Consider the following 16,269-nt stretch of genomic DNA (forward strand, 5'->3'; position numbering starts at 1 on the left):
GAATTGGCTTTTCGTAAGAGAGGAAGCTTACAGGATTCACTGTATGGAGTGAAGGATTAGGCATCAATTACTCTCCTCGTGATAAAATACTTGACCAAAGCCACTGAAGAGTGTGTTTTGGCTCCTGATTCAAGGGCACGAGGGGACAAAGTCGTGGTGCTGGCAGCTAGGAGTGCTCGGCCACCCTGCCTCTGTAGGCAAGGATGCCGGCCAGCCCTCACCATTTGCTCTCTCTTTTCAGTCCAGGACCCTAGACTATGGAACGCTGTCACCCACAGTTCTTGTAGTTCAGTCTGCCAAGGCAGACACTGGGACTAGAAGAGAAAAGTAGATTGCAGGTCAGACTTCTCACCTCAATACAACCTAGAAACTCTTCACACACCCAACCCTGTTACTGTGGTGATTCTAAAGCCCATCAAGCTGGCAGTTGTCACCTATCACAACCCCCAGAGGCAAGTGGAAAGTGGGTCCTGTCTACATCCAAGAAAACAATATAAAACCAGTACAGTACTCCTCGGGCTCCAACATCATCCATAGACACAGAAACATGTCAGGAGTTTCTTCAACACGAGTCCCCTTTTATTTATGTGCTATCGCTTCTTTAAAACATTGAGTCAATGTTTTCTTCTTGAATTGGTTTCAGAAAAACTGCTTTTGAGAAGTCATGGCCACAGGACAGTCAGGAACCACTGTGAGGCCAAATGGTCATCTCTTGGAAATACAGAAAAAGGCTGAGAGACATGACCACAGTCTGAGTGACACGGGCAACAAGGAGTTATGGGGTTTGGTCACTGTCTGCCTTAGTGAGTTTTCTTACTGCCGGGATAAACCTCTGATGACAACTTGTTAAGGGAGAAACCATTTCAGTTCAGGTTACGATCTATCAAATCTAGGAAGTCAGGGCAGCTTGAGGGGTTTGGCATGGCGTCTTCAGTGAAGTCGAGTGGGGAGCGACAGCTGCTTGTGCTCAGCTCACCTCTGTCTGCTTTTTAAAAGATCAGTCCAGGACCCAACTGTTCAGGTGTCACCCCACAAACCACACGAACACCAATCTCAGTCAGACAGGGATGGTTTATTAAAGACACACCTAAAGATTGATCGACCAGCTGAAAGCTGTGGGCCTGTCCTTTCTCAGGGCAGCTTATACAGGCAAAACCACAATGAGCTAATACACAGGTGCAGAAGTGCACTGCCTGGTGGTGGGCCCTGAGTCACAGTTTAGACAGAATGGTTCAAACCGACCTTTAATTTGATGGATCCTAAGTGAAGTTTACGGTTGTCGAATTTCTTAAGATTAACAAACCTCAGAACAGCAGGGTGTGTGGTCAGCATGACCCTGCTCTGAGTCAAGGTATTTTTCTGCACCAATGATTGGCAGGCAGATTACAGCAACAATATGAAATAGCTGGCGGGCAGGGAAGAAAATGGCTTCAGCTATGTGTGATGGCTGTTCCTGGTCATCAGCTTGAGTACATCTGGAATAACTACAATCCAGAAATGTAGGCCATACCTGTGTCCAGATCTTAAGGCCACAGGTTTCTGACCTGGATCTTGACCTGGAGATCTTGAGGCATAGTGGCCACGAAGAGCTCATGCCCAGGCAAGGTAGCACACGCCTTTAATCCCCAGACACTGAGGCAAGCAGATCTCTGGGTTGAAGGTCAGCCTGGGACAAAGCAAGTTCCAGATCCTGGGCCTTCTGTTGGACATTAGAAGAATGAAGACTCACTCTTCTGTTGGAACCCACTTCAGGATTCCAGCTTCTACAGAAGACCAGCTGAGACAACTAGCATCACGGGACTGAGCAACTATTAGATTCTTCCCACTCACAGTGGCCCATTGTTAGGTTAGTCAAACTTCAAACGTAAGTTATTACAATACATTGCCTTAATGTATAAAGACATTCCATAAGTTCTGTGACTCTAGAGAACCCTGAGTTCTCTAGAATATACTATGCTAGGGGGCAGATATCAACCTTAGGAAATGGGGCCACCCCAATGGTTAGGCCTTCCCACCTCAGTTAACCTAATTAAGATAATCCTCCACAGATGGATAATCACCCATCTCCTAGGTGATTCTAAATCTCATCATGTAGACAATTGAGATTAACTATGCTGTCTCATCACTTTGAGACAGCTTGTTTTAATTTTTTCAGTATTTATGTGCATGAGTTTTGCCCACATGAGATTCATTGTGTGCATAAATGTTCTTAACCACTGAGTCACCATTCCAGGTCCTCTATTTTTTTGAGATAAGATCTCACTATGTAGCCCTGATTAGCCTGGAACTTTCTGAGGCTAGGCTACCTTCAAACTCAGAGATCTCCCTGTTTCTGCCTCCCAAATACTGGATTAAAAGCATGGGCTACCACATTAAGCAACAATATTTTTAGCCAGTTTTTGAAACATTTATAGGAACTTCAAAGAGTTTCCATAGCACTCATACCTTTAAAAAGTCTTCAAAGCTGGATATGGTGGTGCACACTCAGGAGGCAGAGCCAGGAAAGCTCTATATGAGCTCCAGGACACCCAGGGATACCCAGAGAACCTTGTCTCAAAAACAGACAGACAGACAGAGATCCACCTGCTTCTGCTTCCCAAGTGCTGGGATTAAGATGTGAGCCACCACCACTCAGCCCTTGTTTCTTTTTCTTTCTTTTTTTAATTTTTTGGTGGTGGTGGTGGTGGTGGTGGTGGTGGTGGTGGTGGTGGTAGTGTGTATTGTTTTGAGACAGGGTCTCTCTATTATGTATTATGGCATTAAAAAAAAAATTTATGAGTGTTCTATCTGTATGCACACCTGTGTGCCAGAAGAGGGCACCAGATCCCCTTATAGATGGTTGTGAGCCACTATGTAGTTGCTGGGAATTGAACTCAGGTCCTCTGGAAGAGCAACCAGTGCTGGCTGCCTAGTTCTTCCCTGGGACTCAAGGCTGTTTCCTTTGTTCCCCATGACCTGACCCAGTTACCATGGGTCCAAGAGCAAGTCGTGTAGGACAGCTACTCTGTTTCTTCTTTAGTCCTATATGCCCAAAAAAGTGGTCCAACTGAAACACTGTCTTCAGAACTTCCTGTTGAGGATATAGGAGTGGGGAAGCCCTATGTGGGCCAAACTATAGCCAAGCCCACTCACTGCCTTTCTAGGTTTCAAAGGAAAAGGCTGCCAGGTATCATGATACACATCTGTAATCCCATCCCACCACTTGGAAAGCAGGGACAGGATGAGCCCCACGTTTTGTTGTTATCTTTTTTGCTGGTTTTTTTTTTGTTTTTTGTTTTTATTTTAAGGATTATTTATTTATTTATTTTATGTACATGAGCACAGTGTAGCTGTCTTCAGACCAGAAGAGGACATGCCATGACAGATGGTTGTGAGCCACCATGTGGCTGTTGGGAACTGAACTCAGGACCTCTGGAAGAGCAGCCAGTGCTCTTAACTGCTAAGCCATCTCTCCAGTCCCATTTTGTTTTTTGAGACAGCCGTGGCTATCTGGAACTCACTCTGTGGACCAGGCTGGCTTTCAACCTTGAGAAAGGAAGGAAGGGAGCTTAGAATCCTTGCCAAGGCTCACTTCACCTCTCAGTTGTGGCCAGCTACTCGTGTTTCTTCCAACAGACCAGAGCCACACAGGTGCTTTGGGTCTCTGGAAATCCTAGCTGGGTGGCCCTTAGCATCTTGGCCTCAGTAGGTTAGCAACAGGCTGGGATAAGGATGCTTGGACTCGAAGGAAGGAAGGAAGGAAGGAAGGAAGGAAGGAAGGAAGGAAGGAAGGAAGGATCGATCCAGAGATTGAGTGCTCACACTCTTCCTGCTAATCCTCAATGGTGATGCTTTCAGAGCTTAGCAGCTGCCTAGTACACTGGATTACAAAGCCCGTATTTAGCAACAAATTTTATCAACACATCTGAGTAAATCATACTTAAAGCTTACATGCACGCCAAATTAAATTACTTTGAACATTAGGGGGGAAGCAGGGGAAGGGCCATTAGCCCAACTTCTTCTGTCCTCACCCTACCAGCCATGTGGGGTCACTAGGTTTCTAGGGTGTCCGTGCTGCCCTAGACAAAAAAACTCTATTATCTTCTCTAATCACAGACTCCACTAAATCTTCAGAGAATTGTACATGCTGCCTGTGTGACCATTACCACCTCATCACAGAGCCTCACAGGCCCTTTCTCTCCAAGAACTGACTGAAGCCCCTGGAACTCTGAACCTCTGATCACTGAGAAGGATAATCTCGGCTGTCAACTAGATTGAATTTAGAAGTAACCAAGAGGCACGCCTTTGGGCACACCTGTGAGGGAGTTTTGTGATTATGTTAATTGGGAAAAACCAACCTAAACTTGAACAGCACCCTCCAGTGTCTGCGTAGGAGGTCCGAGATTTGCTTTTGTTGCTTCTCTCTCCCAAGTTCTGCTACCTTTTTGCTGCCATTTTTCACTGGCATCAGACCCCAGCTTCTTCAGCCTTCCAGCTAGTGCTAAAGACCAGGAGTCCTCTATGATTTCTGCACCAGACTACAAAGGAATCTAGTTTCTTAGAAACCTACTGATTCTCAACCTTTCTAGTGTGAACAACCCTGACTGAGCTTCATAAGTCAGAGAACATCATTATTTGTTTGTTTTCATTCTATGAGTTCTGTCCCTCCAGAGAACCGCTAACATCCACTCACTGCTCATGTCTGACCACAGCAGACAAGACAGCAATGCAGGAAAATCGAATATCCTAGATATCCTATACATCAAATCATCTTAAATCCAACCAGGGAACCATATCAAACTGTCTATCTAGATCTGCTAACCCCACCCCCAAAAATGAACTGGCGCCTCAGGAGAGCAGTGTGGCTGTCCTGTGCCGAGCTCCTTGGATCCTACCTCCTCTCTCCATGTCTACGGGGTCACTCAGTTGCACTTTGGCTTTTTCCTATCTTTCACAGCAATATGTAATCCAAATCTAAGTCATCTTTGTTCCTTCCTCCTGAAGCCCTCCTTAGATCTGTTCCTCTTTCTTCCTGCCTGCCTCAAATCTACTTAGATAACCGCAGAGACTGTATGCATATCCACTTCTTCCGCAAATAATCACAGAGCAAGAAATGTGCTAGGCAAAGTTGGGAGGCGGGGGCACAATGGCTGGCGCTACTCTTCAGCCTTGTGCAAAGACCCGGACCTCCATGTCCTTGCAATGAAGGTCCTGGAGGTGACCCCCGTCCAGACTAGCGTCCCTCTTCTCCCTGCGAGCTTTTGCTGTTCCTTCTGCCCCACACCTTTGTCAGAAATGTCGCCCTTGAGAAACCTCTCCTACTGCACCTTGTCTTCAACATTTCCTCAAACTCCTTTTCTTTCTCCTTTCACCGGCCTCCCGCCGCACCTAGTCAGCTGAATCCCACCAGCCCAGATACAATGTCCACACGATCACCACTAACTACCAGAGTTTTGACAGTACTCACCATCCGTACCAGCCTGTCCCTTTACAACAGCGCGGCCTTATCAGGGCGCATAGCCTTAGACCCTAGGAACATCAGAGGTAATAGAGGAGGCAACCCGAGTAACTCCATCACACAAAACCCATAGGCGCCGAGGAGCACAAACCTCCCGTGCGGGTCAGCAAAACACACGCCCGCTCCAAAAAGAGAAAAACAACCCTAGGCAAGCTTAGACTGGCCTCCAGTCAGAAGTGGGGGCGGGAACAGTTGCCGACCTTTGCTCCTCCTCGGCTAGCGTACATTGGTCGGGTTGCTTCCGTCATCGCTGTGCGACGACGGCTGCGCTTTCCCGCTTCTCAACTCTGACGACAGAGTTGCGCCAGCGTCCGGGTCTGAGAAGAGCGGGAGGAGGTGGCGGCCTTGGGAAGATGTAAGTCGGGGTAGGAATCCGGCCGCATCCGACATTTGGGGACCTTCTGCCAGGCTTGGTGGGACGCATCGTGGAGCCGGTTGCGTTCCGCAGCTCCGCAGTGAGGCAGAGACCCGCCAGCGAGGCGCAGAGCCCGAAGAGAGTGAGGTTCAGGTCGGGCGGAGTGGGAGGCGTCGAGGCCGCGGCCCGGAAGTGGTCGAGGCGGTCGCAGACGGAAGGGTGATCCCTCATCGTTTGCTCGGCCGCGACCAGTAGCCTGCAGGACTCCAGCAGCTGTGTGCGCCGCCGCTTCTCTTGTTTTCTCGTCAGGCTGGAGACCTAGGCTCGCCACGCCAGGCCCGACCTGAGTAGTGAGTGGAGAAAGAGGGTGGGAGGCGAGGTCGATGTATGTGACCGGAGCGGACCGTGCAGATTGCGAGCCGGCCTAAAAGGTTGGTTTCCTTTTAGATCTCTTTCCACGAGTGTTTGTCGGATCCCAATGTGCGGTTCTTAGTTCTGGGCCTGTGGATCCGTCCTAGGGCGGACTGAGCACGGTTGTGGAGCTCAGAGGGAGAGAATGGGGGAAGGTTATGGTTGATGGTAGAGAGATGTGGTGTAGGCTTGCTTTCTCTACCTTGTGTTACTTCGTAGGCACTGTGTCTCAAATGTGCATTTTATATGTAGAGAGTGCTTTGAAGGTTGCCAAAACGCCCTCTGCTCGAGATTTAACTATTTGTTTTCTCCTCTCTCTGGCTGTTGGACGCACACCTTTCCGGAGGATGGGAGAGGTGACCGAGGTCCTGAGCTTGTGTGAACAGAAACCCTTTCTAGCATTCGACCACACCCATCAAAGTGTTCGCTTATTCCATGGTTCATAATTTGTAGACCCCATGGTTTATAATTTGTGGGTTCTGCTTGTTTCATAAAGGACGTTCCGGCAGGTTGGGCTGGGGGTGCACAAGGGTAATCTCTACTTTTTGCCACTGGTATGAAGCACTTGGATAGCAACCCAAACTGAAATGTAAAAGTACGGGCCAGATTTAAATGACTTAGTATAGAAAACCCACAAAAACTTTAGTAACTTTGTATTGGTTGTATTACTCATTATCTTTTAAAAAGGGATTCTGGGACCCACACACTGCCTTTAATCCCAGCACTCGGGTGGCAAGTTTGCGTTTGAGGCCAGCTTGATCAACCTAGGTTAGCCAGGGCTGCCTAGTGAGACCATGTCTCAAGAGAAAAAAACAAACAAACAAACAGAACCTTTCATTTTGTACTGTCAATGTATATGTCAGTGGTAGAGTCCTTCTTGAGTGCATTGGACTCTGGGTTACTCTGTAGCCTTGCCAGTCCTGGAACCAGCTCTATAGACTAGGCTGGCCTTAGCCTCATTAGAGTTGTTGGGGGGCACCAGTGGGGAAGGTTTCACAGTTTTTGTGATTTGGCTGAGAGGAAATTTAAGGATGTGCTCATGGTTCACACTCATGGACAATACTGAGCTTAACTATAACATAGTTTATTAAGCTTCGGAAATCAAATATCATTTTATCACTGAGCTTTTGGCTGGGTGCCTTGCCAGGATTGATAGGTTAACTTAGCCAAGCAAGGTTTTTGGGAACCACTTGTCAGGAAAGGTGAGGCTCTAGGAATACTTCCTTGGTAGTGTGCTTTTGCGGGTTAGACACGAAGCCCCGGTTTCAGCCCCATGTAGAAAACCTATAACCCAGGTGGAGGCAGGAGATTCAGGTCATCCCACATAGAACATTTGAAGCCAGCCTGGGCTAGAGACCTTGTGTTTAATACTCAGGAGAGGACTCTGTTCCAGGACAGCAAGAGCTACATAAAAAAGACAACATTGTAAGAATATATCCCAGCAGGGTGTCATAGCACACAGTTTTAATCCCAGCATTTGGGAAGTTAAAGTGGGAGATCTCTGAGTTCTAGGACAGCCAGAACTACACAATAAGGAGATCCTGTCTTTAAAAAAAAAAAAAAATGTATGAATGCCACGACCAAGGTGGCCCTAGTGAAACCTGAAACACAGGCATGCTTGCTTGTTCCAGATGATAAGAACGGGAAAAGATGTCATAGCCCTAGAGAGAGGCTAGACAGGTAACCATTTGTCAAAGCAGGGGAGGGGAGCTGTTCTCTTGGGCTAGGCTTAACTCAGCAGCATTTAGAAGTGCTCTGCCTGAAATGGTGTATTCTCTCCTTACAGTTGAGGAACGTGAGAAAGAAGAGTTAAGGTGTGTCCTGGGGCCTTTTTGTGTTTTGCTCCCGGAGAAGAAGGCACAGGGAGAATTAGAGGTCTCCATTCCAGAACTTACTGTTACTTAGCATTATTGCCAAACCCTGTCTAGAAGATCTCAACCCATTCCAAAAATGTTAACAGTTATGCCTATGTGGCTGATGCCTAGATCCAACAAGTCACATCTTCCCCATATTTGTTTACAGATTACCTACCTGACAGTCTTTCTTTTTCTTGCTTTTCTTTTTTTTCTTCCAGACTGGGGTCCTTTGTGTCACTTTGGCTGTCCTGGAACTAGCTCTAAAATCAGCCCGCCTGTTTCCCAAGTGCTGTGATTAAAGGCGTGTGCTACCACTCCCACTTTTATTGCTCTTCAGTGGTGTTTTGTACATTGTGTTGAATAATGTTTTGGTACTTGTTACTCTAATAAGTGACATCTAATATTACTCGTTGTATCTCTAGAGAACACTATGCCAATAAGACAAATATGGGTTTTTCTCCTCTGAAACTCTTGTGGCGTGTAATATTTGAAAGCCATCTACAGGTGGCTCGTCCTCACACTTAGTGAGCTCTAGTGTGGGACTGGCCCTAAAACCAATGATAGATAACAGCTACCTCTTCCATCTCATTAAGGAAAACAAGGAAGAGTCTTAATATGCTTGTGCCTTAGACCGGTAATGCATTCTGCATTTCTTTTTCCAATTAAAAGAAAAAAACTAAGGTGACCTCTTGTGGGGGTAGGAAAGGCCTTCATGAGGAAATGAAGACCGTCCCCTCAGTGTGCAGGCCGTGTGGACACTTGCTGTTTGCTATGCTTCCTTCTTGTGTGCTCAACCTTTTGATGCAAAGTCGATTTGATGCTTTGTCAATTCGTTTACTCTATTTAAATCCTTTTATCTTGTTACTAGGCTGCTCTTTGGCGTAAATTGCAATCGATTAGGGATCGTTTCTCAGACTCAAGTTAGAAGTGAGAGTTCAGATAAGTGAGGCCGACATTGCTGCCTTGAAGAAGGGGAGAATGGATTTATCAGGAGTGAAAAAGAAGAGCTTGCTAGGAGTCAAAGAGAATAATAAAAAGTCCAGCACTAGGTAATCCTCTGTAAGATTTTTCTAGTGCTATTTGGGGGTGCTTGCTATTTAAGGACCCTCGGAAAGGGGAGTTTTTTTGTTGTTCTTCAGTGAGTGTCCTAATTCACAGATAATTTTGCTCTGTGATCACTTGGGGGTCTTAGTCCTTTTGGACCCCACTCCTGGGTTGTGCTGTCTCAGGGATTGATTGGGGGAGCTTGCACCTTACATTCTTTCTTACCATGCAGGGCTCCTTCTCCTACCAAACGAAAGGACCGCTCTGATGAGAAGTCCAAGGATCGATCTAAAGATAAAGGGACCACTAAAGAGTCCAGTGAGAAGGATCGTGGCAGAGATAAGACCCGGAAGAGACGCAGTGCTTCAAGCGGAAGCAGCAGCACCAGGTAGGGCAGAGGGAACCATGTCCTCCTTCACTGTGAAGCCTTCTAAGGACTTTTCTTTGGGGGGAGGGGTGACACGAGTTTGTTATGGAGGCCAGAGATCAGCCTTGGGTGTTCAGTTCCTTCCTTTGGGGAGATGTGAAGAGCATCTGCCCTTCCTGTGTTCCCACAAACACACCTAGGTCCAGTTCATCAGAGTTCACTCTAGGGAATCAGGGAGACTTTGTTAGGCTTCCAGTGCAGTAGATGAGGTGGTGGGAGTGTGGATGGTAACTGCCCTGTGCTTGTGTTCCTTCTCCTCACAGTCCCTTATGTAAAACCTTTGCCTGAGACCTGGGGACCTGTAAAATTAGGGCAGAATTGCAGCTGGTTATGAGGGGTGGCTGGATACTCAAGTGAGGATCCCTTGAACCTGTCCCTTCCAAGAGAGACAAGCCCAGTTGAACCAAGAATGACAGCAACTTTGCTGGGACAACAATCCTGTACAACAGCTGTGGCTCCCTAAGAGCTGTCCACCTTGCTTTGATACAGGGTTTCATTGGTACCTGCAGTTGCCAGTTGAAGTGGGCTGGTAGCCCCAGGGAAGACTACCTGATCTTAAATACTTTGAAAACAGTCAGACCCTGGGGTGGGATGTTGATAAGGCCCTAACATCGTGTGCTGATTTTGAGTTTCATTTCATTATATGTTACCTGGTCTTCTTGTTTATGGATGTGAACTCTTCTATGATACTAAGAAGTGTGATGTTTGGTAATGTATGAGTTGTTTCTCTTGCAAGTATGTATGCATTCTGAGTTGAGATTGAGCAGCTTTCGTGTAGAGCCTTTTTTTTTTTTTTTTTTATGAGTTTTGCCTGTGTCTACACATGTATACCTGGTGTCCACAGAGGCCAGAAAGGTGCATCGGGTCCCCTGAAACAGGAGTCGTAGGCAGTTGTGAGCTGCCATGTGGGTGCTAGAAATCAAACCTGGTTGCTCTAACCTGCTGAGCCATTTCTTCAGCCCCTAGAGCTTTTTTTTTTTTTTAAGTATTATTTAATGTATGTGAGTACACCGTCGCTGTCTTCAGACACCAGAAAAGGGCATCTGATCCCACTACAGATGGTTGTGAGCCACCTTGTATTTGCAGGAATTGAACGCAGGACCTCTGGAAGAGCAGCCAGTGCTCTTAACCGCCGAGCCATCTCTCCAGCTCCCCCCACCCTCCTTTTGGGGGGATAGTTGGAAACCTGTATCCTCTGCTGAGCAGTCAGCCTGCTGTGCAGAGATGTGACTTGCTCGTTGACCATGTGACGCCCCCATCTCGTCCTCAGGTCCAGGTCCAGCTCAACCTCCAGCTCGGGCTCCAGCACCAGCACGGGCTCGAGCAGTGGCTCTAGCTCGTCTTCTGCGTCCAGCCGCTCAGGAAGCTCCAGCACATCCCGGAGCTCCAGTTCCAGCAGCTCCTCCGGCTCCCCAAGCCCTTCTCGGCGCAGACATGACAACAGGCGGCGTTCCCGCTCCAAGTGAGTCCAGAACGGTGCCTGCTCGTTACCATACTTACCAGAAACACAGATGAAGGTCTCTGCTGCTGAGATTAACAGCCTGAGTTCAATCCCCAGGACCCACATGGTGGCATGAGATAATAGCCGAGGGTTGTCCTCTGACCTCCACATATGCACAGTAACACACAAGTGGTTTGTGTGTGTCTGTGTCAAAGTGAAGTGCAGTGGTACATGCAGTATTTGTAGCAAGATGGTCAGACGTTTGAGGTCGTGGTGGGCTACGTGTGAGGCTGTCTCAAAAAGTCATGAAAGGCAGTGAATAGGGGAGTTAGAGGGTGGGCAGGATGTGTGAGTCAGTGCGGGTGCTCGCTGCCAAGCCTATCGACCAGAGTGCCCATCCCTGGAATACACTGCTGAGAAGGGCATCTCCCACAAGTTACTCTCAGACTTCCTGTGCGTTACTGTGGTTCATACCCACACAGAGGAAAAGTAAAGCAGACACACATATTTGAAGGGGTCTCAGTTTGGTTTCTGAACCAGGGATAGTCTTAGTCAGTGTTCTGTTGCTGTGGAGAGACACGGTGACCAAGGCAATTCTTGCAAAGGCAAACATTTAATTGGGGCTGGCTTAGAGTTCAGAGGTTTAGTCCATTGTCAGCATGGTGGCACACAGGCAGACGTTGTGTTGCACATCCACATCCAAAGGTGGCAGGAAAATCGAGAAACTGGACCTGCCCTGGGCTTTTGAAACCTAAGCTCACCTCCAGTGACACACTTCTTCCAACAAGATTTTCAAATGGTGCCCCTTCATGATAGCTAAGCAAATACATGAGCTTATGGGACCATTTTCAGTCAAACCGTAGATGATATAGGTGAACTGGTAAGAAGCTCTTCTAGAGGCTGTTGAAGCCGAGAAGGAACCTCACTGTGTGTTGCTGAAGCAGGGTCTCATTAGCAGTGCAGCTTGGCTCAAACTCCTATTCCTCCTGCCTTGGCCTCATTGGTACTGGGCTGTTGGGCATATACCAACCAATACACTCACAGCTAATATTTTTCTTTTCCAATGCTGAGGGCCAAGTCTGGGACTTTACCCTTAGCTCCATCCCCAAACCCACTGTGCTTGGGATATGTTGAGAATTTCTGGGTGTTTTTGTTTTTTTTTTTTTTTTTTCAGATCCAAACCACCTAAAAGAGATGAAAAAGAGAGGAAAAGGCGGAGCCCTTCACCTAAACCCACCAAAGTGCACATTGGGAGGCTCACCAGGAATGTGACCAAGGTAAGAAGCACAGATCCGTAGAGGGGGTGGGGGTGTGGCTGGACACGCTGGTGTCAGGCAGCAGATGCACCTGAATGTAGTCCTTTTGGAGAATGATGTATGTGCAGTCCGTGATTTGATTAGTGCTGCTACGTTTATTATTTAGTAAATAACTGGCCTTGTTTATTAGACTTATATCTAAGAAATTTGACCCTGGTGACATCATCGGGTGGCAGAATGTTTTTACACTAACCAAGATTCGCTTGGTGTTTAGTGAATTCCCTTTGACCCTTAAGTTATGGATTGGCAAACAGGGGTATAACCTTTCTCTCTCTAGGATCATATCATGGAAATATTTTCTACTTACGGGAAAATTAAAATGATTGACATGCCTGTGGAAAGGATGCATCCTCATCTATCCAAAGGCTATGCGTACGTGGAATTCGAGAATCCGGATGAAGCAGAGAAGGCACTGAAACACATGGATGGAGGTCAGTGACTCTGTGCCTCCCTCCGTCTGTCACCTCTGTCCTTGGAGAGATCTCAGTGCTTATGGGACCCTGAAGTAGATTTCCAAACCAGGTGGATCTTACTCAGTAGGGGTGTGTGTACCAAAAAGATGTTTTCTGAAGCACTTGCCATTCTTGAAAAACCCAGCAAATATGAATACATTAGCATTTTAAGAAATCTTCAATCTGTTATAAACTGTGGATTTAATGAAGCTTTTCTCACAAAGAATATAATTGGCTTTAACTTGGAAGTATTTTCTAAATATCCTTTTTTATTTTGCCAACATTTCAGCATTTTTAGAATTGCTTTGCTGCATGGTACATACACTGACATCATACAGTATCACTCAAGACTGTCCTTTAATGTTTATGTTTGTTAGTGGAGTGCTTTCTAAAGCACACGCACTTAGGAATGGCTTTAGATGTTCCATGTTGTCTACTGATGAGCATCGTAGGGACTGGAAAACTTGTTTTAGCGCTAGGATGTAGGGTGCTGGGACTGAGAGCTGGCAGCTTACAGTCTGGACCCTCAGTCTGTTGGGGAAACCAAAGAATCTTCAGGTGCCTTTTAAGCTTTACAAATATCTCAACAGCTTCAGGTTTTCATGTTTTTGGTTGTTTTGTTTTAACGATTGCCTTTGAGTATGAGTTTTCTTTGATACTTAGCTATTTCAGGCTCCTCGAGTGTCTCAGTAGCTCAGTGTAAGTCACCTATTCCATTCTTATCAACTCCAGTCTGATGAATCACTTTTTTAATCTGCCTATCTGGAATTGGCATAGTGAGCAATTTGCTAATGAATTAAAAATTCAGGGAACTAAAGACGGCTAGCGAGGTCTTCACTGGCCACTGGCTAGATGTGGTGCCCTGCAATGCTTTTCCCTGTACTATTGAGATCATTTATAAACTTTTCCTCCCCTCTTTGGAAGTGAGTTCATAAAGAACAGAAACGTTTTTTCAGTAGCTGTCCCTTTTCTTTAGCTCTGCCTGAACTTCCCACTCTCTTTAAAAGAAGGAAATTCAGGGTCAGGTTTGGTAGCACACATCTTTAATCCCAGCAGTTTGGAGGCAGAGGCAGGTGAATTTGCTGGGTTCCACGTTGGTTCGGTCTACATAGTGAGTTCCAGGAAGCCAGAGCTGTGTGGGAGACCCTGTCTTGAAAAACAGAAGGAAGCTCAGCTTTTAGTGGCCACCTTCCTGACCCTGAAGAGCCCTCACTCTGCGCGTCGATCCTTGCTATCTTGTCACCTCAGCTGGTGTATTGTGCCTTCTGTCCTGCACATTCTTCAGAATGTTGTGGGGCTTGTCTGTCCTCTGGGAAGTTGTTCCAGAGCCTCAGTTAGTGTCTCTTTTAGATCTCGTGCCCTTTTCCTGCTGTGTTTCTGGGATTGCATGCTGAACACCCGGCTTGGTGCTTCCCTAGGGTACATGGGGTTTTGTTTTTGAGACAGGGTCTCCCTGCGTACTCCTAGCTGCTCTGACCTTAGTTTATAGACTAAGCTAGCTATTAAGTCTCAGGGATCCATCTGCTCTGTCTCTGCTTCTTAGATGCTGTCCTGTTGGGTTTTGAGGTAGTATATGTTGCCTAAGCTAATTAAGGTTACTCCCCCTGCCTCTACCTCCTGAGTGCTGGGATTTCAGGCATGAGCTGCCATAATTAGAAATTTTATGGTTTTGTTCCCGTTTTCTACAGGACAAATAGATGGCCAAGAGATCACTGCTACTGCGGTGTTGGCACCCTGGCCTCGTCCACCGCCTCGGCGATTCAGCCCACCCAGGAGAATGCTTCCACCGCCTCCCATGTGGCGTAGGTCACCCCCACGGATGAGGAGAAGGTGAGTTGGTTTGGAATTGTCCTTAACTTACCTTGATTCTTTGTATGATTTACAAATCTGAATGGCTGTGGTGACTTTTGGTCCTTTGGGGTCAGCATGTAGTCCTTGGGAATTGGCCAGAGAGGGGACAGTCAGAATATGTATTACTGACAGGGGATGAGTCCCTTCAAAGGGACCACCTCTAGTCTGAGCAATTGTGGGTCCCTAGAGACACTGTCTTTCATAATGAGGGACCAGCAGGGTAGCAGTCACATTTAATGCTAGCACCCAGAAGGCAGAGACGGGCAGATAGATCCCTGTGAGTTTGAGGCCAGCCTGGTCTATTGATCTCGTTCCAGAATAGTCTGCTGTCTACAGAGAAACCCTGTCTCGACAAACCAAAACGGGGATCTGGGGGAGAACTTTGGGGTTACAGATAGCTGAGGCCATAGGTGAGGGTTGTGAACAAAAACAGGATTGTCTTAGAAAGGCCAGTCTGTCCCATAGCTGTGCTGCTTGAAGATTGCACTTTTGGCTGACCGTGCTTCTTCCCACAGGTCTCGATCCCCAAGACGCAGGTCCCCTGTGCGAAGGAGGTCTCGATCGCCTGGCCGCCGCCGCCACAGGAGCCGATCCAGCTCCAACTCCTCCCGATAAGCAGGGACATGGATTCGCCCTCTGTAACTTATGTTCCCCAGACTCAGTTTTGTCCTTTTCTCTAGCCAAAGGAGGATCTGTAAGGAAGGATCCCTTACCAGGGTAGGCTTTGAAGACAGCAGTTGAGATGTTTCCTCTGCAGGAGGGTTCTGCCTTGTAGAGGTACTGTTGATTCAGGACTGTGCCCGTAGAGGTACCCTGTAGTTTTCTGGCTAGAAAGTTCGCCCCTTCAGTTCTTGATAGTCTGTTCAGTAGCAGAGCCAACTGGAACATAGGGCAGCACACCGTTTTCCAGATGACCTAGGACCCGTCAGACAACCTGGCCAAGCCATGCTGTGCCACAGCAGTGGAAAGGACCAAGCCTCTGTCTGTTCTGTTAGGCCTGCCCATGGCCCCTGCTGAGTACCCTTCACCTTCTAGGGTTAAAACCTTTGAAGGATTCCTCCATAAATGGTTGTCTTTTCTGTCCCAGTGTCTCTGTTACTTTCTAAAATTGGTGAACCAGTTCTACAGGGTCCTGATGAAACCTAGCCCACCCCATTGTCACCTGCCATTCATGGTGATGTCGCAGGTTAGCCTTGGCAATGTGTGCGTTGCCTCTTTGCTTTTGTTGTACAGTCAGTACTATAAAATCTGTTTTGAGTTTTATAACTTTGTAGCATTTTAGATAAGGTTGTGTTTGTACTTGTGTAGAGTGAAAGGACTGTTGAATAAACCTAGGGTTAGAGTGCAAATTGAGTGCTGTTTTCACTGTCTTAGTCCAGAACATTCACAATTTGTGATTACTAAGAACTCACTTCCAGTTTAATCCCCAAAGTGGCGTCTCTAAAAGCTCTCAGCCAGGAGGACTCAGCGCTTGTGTGCTTAGGGTGAGATCCCCAGTGGCTGAGAAGCTGACTGACTGCCCAAGGCTGCTGCTGGGAAGATGGGAGGGACACTTCTCTTCTGTCTCATACTGGTTCTGAGGCGGTGGTCCTGTCCAGTTTCTGATTTCCTACTGGCGC

The 16,269-nt window shown here is 47.1% G+C and overlaps 1 protein-coding gene and 1 long non-coding RNA gene across 3 annotated transcripts; one reads left to right on the forward strand and one right to left on the reverse strand.

Moving 5' to 3' along the window:
- Positions 1–1,051: 1,051 nt before the first annotated feature.
- On the reverse strand, positions 1,052–15,166 carry LOC120095048 (uncharacterized). Its single transcript, XR_010055537.1, has 2 exons — positions 14,661–15,166; positions 1,052–14,213 (listed from the first exon to the last, which is right to left on the reverse strand). It is a non-coding gene; the product is annotated as an uncharacterized LOC120095048 (long non-coding RNA).
- On the forward strand, positions 5,754–15,999 carry Rnps1 (RNA binding protein with serine rich domain 1). 2 transcript variants are annotated; one of them, NM_001011890.1, is made up of 8 exons: positions 5,790–5,852; positions 8,988–9,168; positions 9,396–9,551; positions 10,861–11,052; positions 12,206–12,308; positions 12,625–12,778; positions 14,488–14,629; positions 15,166–15,999. In NM_001011890.1, the coding sequence occupies exons 2-8, from the start codon at positions 9,098–9,100 to the stop codon at positions 15,263–15,265; spliced, it is 918 nt and encodes a 305-aa protein (NP_001011890.1). In that variant the 5' UTR covers positions 5,790–5,852; positions 8,988–9,097; the 3' UTR covers positions 15,266–15,999. The 2 variants fall into 2 exon arrangements, with proteins under 2 accessions (XP_006245995.1, NP_001011890.1); XM_006245933.4 differs by lacking the exon at positions 8,988–9,168 and having other exon boundaries at positions 5,754–5,852.
- Positions 16,000–16,269: the final 270 nt, after the last annotated feature.

The sequence above is a fragment of the Rattus norvegicus genome, chromosome 10 (assembly GCF_036323735.1).
Source record: "Rattus norvegicus strain BN/NHsdMcwi chromosome 10, GRCr8, whole genome shotgun sequence".
Classification (NCBI taxonomy): Eukaryota; Metazoa; Chordata; class Mammalia; order Rodentia; family Muridae; genus Rattus; species Rattus norvegicus.

Coding starts and splice junctions, on each gene's coding strand:
- Rnps1 (NM_001011890.1), top strand. CDS start 9,098: ATGGATTTATCAGGAGTGAAAAAGAAGAGCTTGCTAGGAGTCAAAGAG. Junction 11,053..12,205: donor AGGCGGCGTTCCCGCTCCAA/GTGAGTCCAGAA, acceptor TTTTTTTTTCAG/ATCCAAACCACCTAAAAGAG. Junction 12,309..12,624: donor TCACCAGGAATGTGACCAAG/GTAAGAAGCACA, acceptor TTCTCTCTCTAG/GATCATATCATGGAAATATT.